The sequence below is a fragment of the Rhizophagus irregularis genome, chromosome 5, assembly GCF_026210795.1.
Source record: "Rhizophagus irregularis chromosome 5, complete sequence".
Taxonomy (NCBI): domain Eukaryota; kingdom Fungi; phylum Glomeromycota; class Glomeromycetes; order Glomerales; family Glomeraceae; genus Rhizophagus; species Rhizophagus irregularis.
Window position 1 is genome coordinate 2,389,033 of NC_089433.1, and position 14,675 is coordinate 2,403,707.

A 14,675-nucleotide genomic window follows, 5' to 3' on the forward strand; every position below is an offset into this window, starting at 1 on the left:
TAATTAAAGTTACACAATTTGCAAATAAAAATTGAAATTTTTTTAGATCAAAAAAAAAAACTAAATTGTTCCTGTTATTATTAAAATAAAATGCGTCCAAAATCAAAAAAAGATACAGGGCTTGGAAAAGCAATTATCAGAGATCGATTTAAGGGGAATACAAGGCCAAAAGACGGCGATACTTTCTTGGTATTTATAATTAACAATATTAATTCGTATTTTAAACTTACAGATATAAAATTCAAAGTATTGTATCAATTAAAAATAGCATACCACAGATTTGGATGATGGTGCGAGTTGGACAAAATTACGATCTATAACTCAACAGCGTGATTTGGATGAATTTTTGAGTACAGCTCAATTAGCAGGAACTCAATTTACCGCTGGTAATTTTTTGACATTTCTTTTTAATGCTTAATGGCAAGGTATTATAGAGTAATTCCAAATATTATAAACTGAACGTGAAGTTAATTATAATTAAATTATTTATATTGATTCTTGTTCTAATTAGAAAAGTTAAATATCAAGGTGGTAACAAACACTTACCACAATCCTTTTCTTCTGAGTGCTGAAAAGGAAAAGGAAGTTTTAGCAAGACAAGAAGCTAATATAGAAAGACTAGTAATACCAAGAAGGTATATTAAAAGAATAAAAATAATTTTTCTAAATAAATACTGAGTTATATCGTGATTTTGTTAGGCCAAAATGGGATAAAACGACTACTCCTAGTCAATTAGAACGAAATGAAAGGGATGCATTTTTACAGTGGAGACGTGATTTAGCATTGTATGTAATCATTAATAATCCCAAGCACATTTTATTGCAATAAATGCCAACATTGTCTTAATCCATTTGAATACTAAATTTTTGTTAATAGTCTCCAAGAACAAGACGAATTTCTTCTAACACCATTTGAACGTAATCTAGAAGTATGGCGTCAATTGTGGCGCGTAATCGAAAGATCTGATTTGGTGGTACAAATTGTTGATGCAAGAAACCCACTGTTTTTTCGATCAAAGGATTTAGAAAAATATGTTAAAGAAGTTAATGAAAAAAAAAAGAATTTGTTATTAATTAATAAAGCGGATCTATTAAGTGCTAATCAAAGGTGCGTGAACAAAATTATCATCACTTCAGTATATAACAATCGAAACCACGTTGTAAATTATGCTATTTCTTCATAAGGCGTGCCTGGGCAGATTATCTTGATACACAAGGTATTCGATACATTTTCTTTTCTGCTTTTCTGGCACAAGAAAAACTTGACAAAGAACAATCAGAAGTGATGAATGCTGATAATAGTACACTTGAATCTCAGGATAACAGTAATGATGGAAGCAAATCAACAACTAAATGGTCTTCTGAAAAGGTAAAACAAATATTTCGTATACTTACTATATGCTAATATAAATAATGTTTTATTAATTTGTTTTATATTTAAAGCAGAATGTGAAAAATTCATGTAAAGATGAGGATTCGGAAGATGACGCATACATCAATTTTAAAACTTTACCTAAGAAAGATCTAAACTCTGAGCACAATGTAGATGATAATGAAAAAGTACGAATTAAAACAGTTACTAACCTAGTTTCTTTATTAGTTGCTGAAGCTCAGGATATTAAAGGTACATATTTAAATATAAATTAATGACCATTAAATTGGAAGCAATTAACGGTACCTTCCATAATAGATTCTGCTGATCCCAATAAGAAACTAACAATTGGTTTAGTTGGATATCCAAATGTTGGCAAATCATCGACAATAAATGCTTTACTTGGAGAAAAACGAGTTTCAGTTTCATCAACTCCGGGAAAGACAAAGCATTTCCAAACTATTCATCTTTCACCTTCATTAGTATTATGTGATTGTCCCGGATTAGTATTCCCAAATTTTGCCACTACAAATGCTGATATGGTCTGCAATGGAGTGTTGCCGATAGATCAATTAAGGGAACATACTGGTCCTGTAGCGTTGGTTGTGCAACGAATACCTAAATCCGTTCTTGAAGTTGTTTATGGTATCAAAATTTGCACCAAATCACCAGAAGAAGGTGGAAATGGTATACCAACAGCAGAAGAATTGTTGGTTGCTTATGCAGGTAAGGTTTGGTAAACCGCTCCAAGCCAATACAGGAAATCACATAATTTTTGTCGGAATTACAATTTGCACTGAGAGTTATACAATTTTGGCTTGGATAAAATTCTCTTTAATAACCACTAACACAGTCTTTTAATTTAGGTGCGAGAGGATTCACGAAGTCGGGACACGGTAATCTTGACGAATCACGAGCAGCACGTTACATACTTAAAGATTATGTTAATGTAGTTTGCCATTTCGAATTTACTCTTTTTATTATTTTCTCAAGATTAAATTTTTTTTTGATTTTAGGGCAAACTTCCATTTTGTCATCCACCATTAGCTGAAATATCTCCGCTGGAATTCAACGCTGAATTACATAATTTGAAATTATATACAAAAAAGACGTTACCACCTTCATCCACTATAACACATGAAGACGATATGTCAAAATCATTTACAGAAATAAATGTTAGTAGAAAATCTCGAGCCTTTGATAAATCATTTTTCAGCAATCGAGCACAATTACCAAAAATTAAAGGGAAATACGCAGGTGAATTTAGCAGAGTCAAATTATATTCTATCCACGATAAACTCAATGATGATGGAAAACCAAATGATGAAGGTGGATCACCATCTGTTTTAATATCATCTGCTAAAAAACATCACAAAAAAGGGAAAAAGAACGTGAAGAATCGTGGTGCAAATGGTTACGATATTTAATCACAACCAGTTTTGGAATTTGAGTATTTTAGTAAACTTAATTTTAATTATGTAAAATTTCTTAATCAATTATAAGGAGCAAATTCACTTTTTTAAAATCTTTGTCATTTAAACCACTTCCAAAGCTAGTATTAGGTTTTTTTTGCAAAATATTCTCTAATTGAAGGTGTAGATGTCCCTCCTTCAATTGATTTTTTCCCTTTTCCGCCGTACACCAACTTTCTTTTTTGTTTCACAAGATTAGTTTTTGTCCTAGTTATATCGTCTTTGTTAGCTGTATTTTCAAGGTCTGGCCAAGTCGGATTATCAATTTGGCTAAGGGAAATCATTCCTTTATTATAAAGGATTTGTCTGGCAGGTTTCCAATGCCATCTTACAATCGAAGGATAAAAGCCCAAAAGATTAGGATATACATTCCTTTCTAGCCATAGTCTGGTTTTTTCATTGGGATAACCGGAACCATATTTGTACAAGTCGGGATCAGTTAAATTTTCTTCAATAAAACACCAATCTCTTAAAATATGGTCTCGAGTTACTTTTGCGCAAATACTTGCTGCACTAACGATAGGAAACTTATCGTCAGCAGCCTTCTCAACAATTATTTCCTGTTGGGGAAATTGTGCTGCGAGTAAATTCCTGTATTTTTCTGGTGGTCCAACCGTATCAACATAAATTTTTTTAATGTTTACCCCAGTAATTATGACATCATGTATTAGTTGTATAGTGGAAGAGTGAGATTGTGCGTTGAGATTAATTTTATCACGTATAGTCATTGTTGAAATGTCTTGAGGTGACAAAGAACGTACTCCCCACCCAACATTATCTTGATTATTAATAATACGTTGAAGTAATAATTCTCTTTTTTTTTCGTCCAACTTTTTGCTGTCTTTATATTCCTCGTCTATCAATTCTTCATATTCGGAAATTGCACAATAAGCAACCCCAAAGCACATAGGACCAAGGACTGGTCCTCGACCAGCTTCGTCTACGCCAAGAATGCAGGGTTTCTGTGTTTCCAATAGTATTGTTGGTGTTGGCGAGTGATACGTGTATGATTCAGTCATAGGTCCAATTTTTACCGAAGGCGCTTTAAACTTGTTTTTGTCTTCCATTTTGTAACTTTTTTCGTGTAAGCTCACTAGAAAGTTTTTTTGAACACGAGCTGTGAATATTTTTATGTTTGTTATGTTTGTTATATTGCAAAATTTGCTTTCAATTAGAAAAGAATACGTAAATAAATACATACGAATTATACGTGACAAATTCGCGTATCCATCATTGATATTTATTTTGATCGTGTATTCAACATTATCACGTGTGTAGAATAGGCAAAGTTAAATTTACCGCCTAAAGCTATCCATTTATTCGGTTTCAGCAAATTTTTTTTACTACAACGAATATTCACAAAAACGAGAGATTTTCTTTATAGTAAACTTTTATATCAATACAAAAAAAGTTTCCTTTAAATTTTAAACAAGTATTATTTCTAATTTTTACATTCTTTTTTGCTCAAATTATACCTATAATTTCTTTATCTGATAATAACTTGGCATTTCATAATATAATCTTGTAAATTTAATTCCTTATACAAATAATTTTATTGTTATCACTTATCATCAATTTTGTATTTAAATGTAATTTGTAAATAATATATCCAACAATTCATATAATATTTACTATAACAAGTATAAATTTTATAATATATATTTCTATAGTAAAATTTTTATTTTTTAAATTATTATATTCAAAGAAAATGGTATTCCTTGTAAAAGGAAAGATTACATGAATTTACATATTCCTATAACTAGGAAACAGAAACCATTATAAGTCCAAAGCAAAAAATTTTGTACAAAAATTGTTGCTTATTTATTTTTTTAAACACTTTCTTTTATACTTTTTAAGATTAAATAAACAAAATAAAAAAACAATTAAGTTTAAACTATATTTCTACAAAAAAAATAAAGTTAAAACATTAGAAACATCTCTTTAATCAAATAAATAAAAAAACCTGCTCTTTCCAATTTACTTTAAAATAAGAAATAAAATATTAGAAACATTTCTTTTAAAGTTAAACAAATAAAAAAACCCTTCTTCTTTCCAATTTACCTTTAAAGTTCAGTATATACAAGAAATTTGAAATCCTAAAAAAGAAATAAAAATGAAATATTAAAACTTAAAAATGTTTCTTTAAAATCAAATAAATAATAAGAAAAGCATCTCTTCCTATTTGCCTTTAAAGTCTGATATATACAGAAACCAATGTTTTTTTTAAAAAAAAATAAAAAATAAAATATTAGAAATATTTTTCGCTTACTTATAAGATAGGTTACCCCAGGTCTAAGATAAAAATCATATATAAAATTCTTTGCAAATCCTACTATAAAAAAAAATTTATATTACATTGTTATGATTTTTTTACTTTTTAGCTAATTAACCAATAGAATTTAAGAAAAAAGTAAGGTAAAAACTATTAGTAAAGGGTTAATTTTCTATAATAACCTTTATTTTAGTTTTAAAAAACCCTTTTCTTTTTAATTTACCTTTAAAATCCAGTATATACAAGAAATCTGAAAGTCTTAGAACATTAAAAATATTTTTTTAAAGTTAACAAATAAAAAATTTCTATTTTTCTTTAAAATCTAATATATATAAAAATTCAGCATCTTTAGAAAATAAAATTAAAAATGAAATGTTAGAAATATTATTTTTTTAAAATCAAATAAATAAAAAAAATCCTTTTCTTTATTTACTTTTAAAATTCAGTGTATATAAAAAACTTGATGTTTTTTTTAAAAAAATAAAAAATCAATTAAAAAAAAAAATATATTTACTATTCCAGTTTGTTATAAAAAAAAATATTTTATTTAGTATCATATATTAAAATTTATAAATATATATAGTCCTTCACTTTATTTCAGTTTCATTATTATTAAAACTCTATTCTTCACTTTCACTACTATTTAACAAAATATTTTTATTCAACTCATTTGTAAGTTTTTTCCATTTTGGCATTTCTTGTGGTATTTGTATTTTAATTACTAAAAATATATACTAATTTTAAGACACAATCAGCTTTCAGCCAGTTTTGTTTTTTATCATGAATATATGCAAATACTGACCAATTTCTTTCAGATGTAGCAGATGATATTGGAATAAATAGAATTTTTTTTGCTATTTGAGTAAGTTCAGATGTAGAATAACTAAAATTTCTACACTACCAAGTTATAGAATCAACTTTACTGGCAGTTTTCTAAACAAGTGTATTCATAAAAACTCCATTTTTTTTCTTATAATTCAAGATTTGAATCCAAATAATTGCTGTATTATCTGAATAATACTTTTAGATAAATTGTGAAATTATATTTATTGAATGAGAAGTAAGGTGACATCCCCATAAAATGATGAATCAAGTAGATACGCAGCTTGTCAAGAGGGTGGTAAATACTTTTCCACCTTTTTTCAATAATATTTTTAATATTATTTCCCATTATATCAAATACATAAACTAGAGTTTGGAACCGGTTGTATTTTCAAAAACTGAATTTAAAACGGGTGCAACCAGTTTGACCCTTTTCAAACCGGTTTTTACAAAATCGGTTAAAACCGATTTGTGCATCTGGTTTATATTTATTGTGATAATTATATTGTGATAATTATGGTAAATAAATACAAAGTTAATCACATTCTGATTTTATTTAATTAACTTATGAAATTATACTGCGATCTATATTTGAACCAGATTTGGAACAGGTTGCTACTAATTATTTCGCAATAAACTACATCATAATTAAATAGTTCTCATGAAAATAATTCATGAAAATAAATTCACACGGTATTTTAACTATTATATCAATTTGCATCCTAAAAACTTAAACATTTTTTTTTTATTAATAGTTTAAAAAAAAAATGTAATCGTCATCTACATTTTCTGATTCTGAAACAATTGATGACACCAATTCCACAATATCTGATGGTGACACAATCACACAAAATCAACGCCAAACTGTATCAACCCGAAAAAACTGCAGCCATACATTATTTTTTTTTCGTATAGCAGGAGAATTTGCTTATTGTAAAATTTGTGAATTAAATTATGTAAATACAAATAAACAAGTTTATGGCTATAGCTGGAAAAGTGGGAATACAACTAACCTAATAAACCATTTAAGGGATAAACATGAAATAACGAAGGATAATTATTTGGAATACCTGGATGAAAGTGAAGAGGTATTTTAATTTATAATTAAATCATATGATATATACAAAAAAACTTATGGATTATATTAATTATCTTACAGCCATGTGTTGAACTCACAAATCTTAATTCATCACCATATTCTCCTAAATGACAAGAACTAATTACCAGAAAAGTTACTACTTTTATTGTCAAGAATGTCCAACCTTTATACATTCTACAAAACCAAGCATTTCAAGATCTTTTATTGACATGTGAGCCGAGTTATAAAATCTCTTGTGATAATTCTATTAAAAATCGCGCTTTATTCAGCATACACTTGGAGTAAAAAGCAACTTCAGTTCTTGTTAAAAAACACAGCAGTAGCAGTACATTTAACAACTGATCTTTGGACATCCAAATCCCGGTATAGCTATATTTGTGTAACTGCAACATGGTTAACTTCAGATTTTGAATTCCAAAAAGCTTTATTGTCATGCAATCACCTTTCTTATCCTCATACTGGTGAGGTTATTTGTGACGAATTGTTTCAAATATTAGAAAATTGGGATTTAACTACAACAGCTTTTACAATAGCCACTGACAATAGCATGAATATGGTAAAAGCTGTTCGTTTATTAAGAGAAAACTATCTTGAACAAATTCAACACCAATCTTGTGTTGTACATACTTTGCAACTTTCAGTAATAGAAGGTTTGAAGCAATGTAAAGCATTTCATCGTCGTATAAAAAGTTTACAGATCTTTTTTCGCTTACCTAAACAAGTAGAAAAACTTCATGCAGCACGACAGAATCCTCAAACAAATTCATCTGAAAATGAATATGTGAATCTCAAGAATTTTGACAGATAGGCAAAACTCATGGACAATCAACTTATTTAACGTAGGAAGGCGATTCTTGAGTTTCTTGTAATTTTATGAGAAGTATATCTACAGATTTACTTTCAAAATCTGATTGAGCATCACAAAAAGAAGGTGAAAAATTGAAGCGATTATGTTTAACCCCAGATGAAAAAATGTAAATTTTCAGTTTGTTTATCTTTTCTATACAAATTTAAATTTTTATTAATGTTTATACTTTTACAATAGATTTCTCTAACAAATGGTCATTACTTTAGAATTTTTTGAAACTATAACACGCAAAATTAGTGGTGCAAAATATCCAACATTAAGCCTTGTTGTTCCATATATGTATATACTTATATACTCAAAAATAACTTTGCACCTAATGAAAAAAATGAAACCTTGGAAATGTATCTTAATTTAGTTTATGGTTCAAATGGTGAAGAAGAGGATTCTGAAATGGTTAGTGATGATGAATATATTCTATCAGGTGGAATAAGACAACATTAGCAGTATTTACATCGTCAATTTAATTATCAAAGACGTGGAAATACACAAAATCAAGGTCGAGGTCGTAGAAGGGGTGGAGCATCCACATCTCATCCAGTTGAACCAAATTTGGATGATATAAATATTGTAGAATACTTGCAATCAGTGAATACAGAAGGCTTATTACAAAAAGTTCGTGTATTTATTTACTTATCTTTGGATGACTTTGGCGAGTCTTATCCAATATTATGCTTGTTGCAACATTTCTGGATCCTCGTTTTAAAAACTTTGATTGGTGCAATGGCAATGATAAAGATGAAGCTAAAGAATTAGTTCAAGTATTATATACGATGCAAAAAAAGAACATTTCACCTAGAGATAGTATTAATAGCATTATTACTAGTTCTTCAGATGATGATGATATTTTAAAGCATTAAAAACGGAAACAAATGTAAGAGATAATGATGAAGTTGTACTTTATTTGCAATAAAAACAAATCGATCAAGGTACGATCCATTAAAGCATGGGCGGCAAGTTAACGAAGTTACTTTATCAGTTTTATTTCCAAATTGCAAGAAAGTATTTATCCATTCCTGCAGCATCCATGCCTAGTGAGAGACTATTTTCGGATGCAGGCAACCACATTTCAGCTAGGCGAACTCGATTGTCTCCAGATTTAGTAGACAAAATGCTGTTCTTAAAGAAAAATAGTGATATTTTTGATATTTTTCCTCCATTAGATTAGTTCAATAGCTGTAATTTTGGTTTTTGTATATAAATTTAGCTTAATAAACGATATTGATTAATAAAAATACATTACATAAAATGATCAGCACTTAAAAAATTTATTGTGCCAGAAAAAAGTATTATATTTTACAAAAAAAATAATACAATTATTTATTTATAATTTTTTTTTATTATTATTTTTTATAAATTTTATTTAATTATATACATATAAAAATTTACTATCTAATATTCTATTTTATAAAATTGCGGAGTTAAATTTAAAATTGAGCATAAACTTTTATTAATATCAAACCGGTTTGGATATCCGGTTGCACCTGCTTTAAACGCAAACCAAATTTCAGAATATAAATCAGGTCAAACCGAATTGTCAAAAAATTGGTTGGAACCGAATTTTAAACCAGTTGGTGCAACCGGTTCCAAACTCTAACATAAACTTGAAAAAATTTAATTTTCATTAGTAATTAATTTTTAATTATATTCATTAAAGAAAAAACAATATTTTAACTGATAATTCTAATTGATTGTAATACCAATCTACTACTTTAAATAAATAAGACGTATCTAATTCAAATATAGAAATTCCAATAATAAGTTCATTAAAAACTTTGAGCAAATTATTAATATCTTTCTAAAATCTATCATCTAATACGATACTTTTTACATCATCATCAATTCTAATAGTTGATTACATAATAATTCTGTTATTATTAATTTAATAGCAAACTGATTTAACTGAAGTAAATTAAGACAAATAACTGACAATTTCCATCATGTTTTTACAGGTAATTTAAGTAAAATTTTCTTATCATAATTGGAATTTTAATATCATTTCAGAATTGCAACTGAAACTTGATGTGATTTGAAGTATTTAATAATTATCTTTCCTTTTTTCATAGTATTATTTCAAGAGAATTTCATAATATTACTAATTAGAAGATTTAAAAAATGAGCTACACAGTCAAAAAAAACTACTTTCAAATATTTGATAACTAAAAGTTTTTATGCTTTTTTCATTAAGGATGAGTTGTCAGTAGAGCTCCGAACAGGTTAGCCAAATTCAGGTAACCTGACCTGACCTGACCTGAAATTCAGGTCAGGTATGAAAATTGACCTGACCTGATTGACCTGTTGACCTGAAACTATTGATTCTACTATATAATAAAAGTGAGTTGCGATATTGGGATTCACTTTTTTATATGATTTTAATATAAAAATGTTGAATCACAATATTTTAAGAAAAACCGTTGCGAAAACGTTTTTTTCATAATATTATATTAAAAAAATGTTTCGTAACATTTTTTTTTTGATATTTCAATAATAACGTTGTGAAAACATTTTTTTCATAATGTTATATAAAAAAAACGTTTTGCAATATTTTTTTTCAATATTTTAATAAAAAACGTTGCAAAAACATTTTTTTTTCATAATATTATATTTAAAAAAAAAAGTTTTGTACCGTTTTTTTTCAATACTTTAATAAAAATAGCCCTAAAATTTTTCAGGTTTAGGTCACATGTCAGGTAACAGACAACCCGATATAACCCGACCCGACTCCCGACCTGAAAATTTCATGGCAATGTGCTTATCAATTAACCTGACCCGATCTGACCCATTCAGAACTCTAGTTGTCAGTAATAATTGCTGCAAGTTTGAAATGGTCAATTTGTGATATAATATTATTAATATCAGCTGCAATGTTTTTTTCTGTTTGTTTAATTTCGCCAGTTTAATGAACAGAGAAAAATACTGGTTTTGGTATGGTAATTATATAATTAGTTCAATGTTCCTGCATCATATTTGACCTAGAAATATTACATTATAATAAATAATTACATTAATTAATAATTCTTTTATAAATAGCAGTTTAAAAGAAGTATTTACCATCCATCAGAAATTAAGCAAATATTTTTTGCTAAATTAATCAATTTATTTACTTCATCCTTTATATTATTATATACATTATTAAGTAATATTGTCAATAAAGCTTTCTGTAAAGGTAATTTAAAGTAAGAACAAAGTTTTTGAAAAAGGATTTTAATTAGTTTTAATTTAGATAATAATAAAAATAAACCACATCAGTAAACTACAATAATTCACATTCATCTTGTTCTGCTAAAGATATTCTATTAATAAAATTATTTATTAATGGTTGTGATTGTGAAATAGATCTTTTAACAGTAACAATATCAATATTATTTTATTCTGTTAGTAAATAAGAATTATTACGTTGCTTTATTTTTGATTGAAAATCTGGTCTAAAAAATCTTTGAAGAACTGTTATACTTGCACTTAAACAGGTTTTTAAATATGTAATGCATTTGTTAGTAGCAGCATTTACTTTATAATTACAGTATTTACATTGTGTCTGAGTTTACTGAAAACCAGCCACATGTTCAAGTTTATTAAATGAATCCAAATAGGACTAGCTGGAAGCATATTGAATAAAGAAAAAGATATTTTTGTGAAAGATCTAATATAATACAAACTCTATTTATAAATTCTATCCTCAGTAATTTATAATTTTGACCAGAATTAAGTTATAATTTTTACTAAAATCACAATATAATAAATTATCATAAAATTTATCATGCATATTATGTGTATTATGCGCATCACATTATGCAACTTTACAGAAACTTTAAGTTTTCAAGTGATATTATTTTGATATTATTTTGATATTATTTTAATATCGATTTAATATCGATATGATATCAAAATAAAGTATTATCATTTTGATATTATTTCAATATTAAATCGATATTGAAATGAGATCAAAATGATAATAGAAATGACATCAAAACAACATCTAAAAAGTTTAATTTAAAGATGTCATTTTAATATCATTTTAACATATGGGCTGATTTGTCTTTTGTTTTTTTGTTTTTTTTATTTTTTATTAGCGATAAATGTTAAAGATCAATACATATAGGAAGTCTAATGACTTATACATAGGAAGGCAGGCAATATGATGAACTAAAACGAAAACTATCCAACTAGTTTCTATATAAGTTCTATTTAATACCTACACTATAGTGTCATAATTCTTAATTTGGGAAAATGACCTATTTCCTTCACCCTAAAAACCTGACTAGGATAAAATTAGTTTTTTATTTATCGCACCAAGTAAAATGAAATAATAAATTTGTGAAATCTAAATTAATCTAAACTAAATTAATTTACGCAAAACATCTATAATTTCCACTAAGATCTTCGATCTCGATGCTTTACGGGACTTGTCTTTTTTATCCTTCTTGAATTTTTTATCAGACTTTGTCTTTTGTGGTTTCTTCTTAGAATTCTTGAAAAATTCTGCTGTTTTTTACAGGGTCTGTTGGCTTATAACGGAAGTTCTTTAGTTCTTGTTGGTATTATTACCTTGTGACCTTGTTGGTTGCTTTGGAGGTACGTGTCGATTTCAAGACAGGTTCACTTGTTCCCAAGTATATTGATTATCTAATGCTGTTCGCATATCAACCCACTTTTCAAATAACCAATAAACTTACGATCCCCCTTACCATATAGCGACTTTGATTTCACTTACTTCAGACAAGTTAAGCATTGACTGATTTTCACAATTTTCGTTATTCAAAATTGTTTTGTAATTAGTGCTCCGAAACGAGTCGAGTTGACTCGCGAGTTGGTCGAGTTGAGTTGAGTCGAGTCGAGTTGAAAATTACAATCAAATCGAATCGATTCGAGCAGCGAATAATTTAATAAAATCGAAAATGAGCAAGTTGTTCGAATTAAACATAATTCCGGCCAAATTTATGGAATTTCCTTTTTTGGAAATTATGTTACACAAAATCCGAGACGAAAAATTTTTGAAAATTACAAAAATGGAATTTTGTGGAATGGCTATCGCCAAAAAAAGGAAATGATCGGCATAGCCGAATTAAAATCACATGATTTAATTCGACTCGACTCGATTCGGTTTGACGGGCCAACTCGACTCGAATCGAGTCGAGTTTATATTTTTATAATTTTAAGCTGACTTGACTTTCGATTTAACTCGAGTCGAATCGATTACATATACGGCTCGACTTTCACTCGTTCGGAGCTCTATTTGTAATACCAAAAAATCATCTGATTGATGATCACTTGACTAAATAATAAATTGAACAAAAATTTACATTTGCGAAACTTAAATTATTAAATGTAAAAGAGGTGTGAAAACACCCATTTCACTAATAAAAAACCCATTTCTCATATACTGTATATGGAATTTTTAACATATATTATTAAAAAGTAAGTATATTTTAATAAAATATAAAGTAAAATAAAAATTTATATAGTCTTAGTAGCTATAAATGTTTATAAAAGTATAATAAAAATATCATATAAAAGATGGTATCATAATAGATATTTTCAAACAATAAAAATAATTATTTTATATCAGAATTTGTATTACCATCTTTAGACGCAAATATATCAAGATTCACTAATCCGTTTTCTATAATTTTAGGCTCGTTGGAAAGCCCTTGTTCTGGACTTTATAGGCGAAAAAAGAGCTCGCCGATTAAATCATTAGATCCAGAGATATTTACATTTAAAGTTGAGGTACGAACTTTTTAACATGCTTAAATGCAAATATCTTGGGATCCACTGATCTGTTTTTTATAAATTTAGGCTCTTCGGAAAGCCCTTGATCTGGTCTATATGAGCGAAAAAAGAGCTTGCCGATTGGATTATTAGATCTGGAGATATTTACGTTTAAAGTTGAGATACAAATTTTTAATATATATAGTAAGTGCTAAGAATTATATTAATTTAAAAGAAATATTTACCAACTTAAAGTATAGTAACATTAAATAAAAGTTTTTTAATACTCACTCCCAATTTACTGTATATTATATAGTAATTTGTATAATAAAAATGTAATAAAATCAATATTTTAATTAAAAGTAGATAAATCAGCCCATATGATTATCATTTTGATATTATTCAATATCAATTTAATATCGAAATGATATAGAAATGATAATACTTTATTTTGATATTGTATTGATATTAAATTGATATTGAAATGATATCAAAATGATATCAAAATGATACCGTTAAAATAAACTTAACAATATCAATTCTATATTGATTAAAAATGTTAAGTTTTTGTAAAGAATACATAATGTGTATGACATATTTCTAGTTATATGATACTATACTCAAGTATAGCAAAGTTTCATATTTGAATTATACCAATTAGATAGTACAAAAACTGTATTTTGATTAATTTAAATCTTTATATTGGCTAATCAAAAAAATCTCTCATAATTTTATATACTAATGACAATAAGTAATCCATCAGTTATATAATGAATCTATTAACCGAGCTTAAATATTAATTGGCTTAATTTTTCTAATTAGCCAATATGTAATCTTGAAAACTCACCAATTCTTATAGCAATAGAATCAGCTACAGATGTTTCAACATTATCATTTCAGACTACAACAACATTTCAATTCTTACAGAATTTTCATAATTTAAATTATGATGAAGTTACTTATTAAAATATACCTCAGTATAATAGATTTGAAATTGCATTTTCAATTGCTAAAACTGCTATTAATATAGCATTAGAAATTAATAATTATCACAAGTTAATTCA

The 14,675-nt window shown here is 27.2% G+C and overlaps 1 protein-coding gene across 1 annotated transcript; it reads left to right on the forward strand.

Annotated features, from left to right (window-relative positions):
• Nucleotides 1-90: 90 nt before the first annotated feature.
• On the forward strand, nucleotides 91-2,799 carry OCT59_025053 (uncharacterized protein; the record flags this gene model as incomplete). Its single annotated transcript, XM_025323294.1, has 10 exons — nucleotides 91-189; nucleotides 269-386; nucleotides 512-635; nucleotides 700-786; nucleotides 878-1,108; nucleotides 1,186-1,369; nucleotides 1,444-1,624; nucleotides 1,691-2,098; nucleotides 2,239-2,321; nucleotides 2,389-2,799. The coding sequence occupies 10 exons, from the start codon at nucleotides 91-93 to the stop codon at nucleotides 2,797-2,799; spliced, it is 1,926 nt and encodes a 641-aa protein (XP_025175608.1).
• Between the last annotated feature and the right edge of the window lie 11,876 nt (nucleotides 2,800-14,675).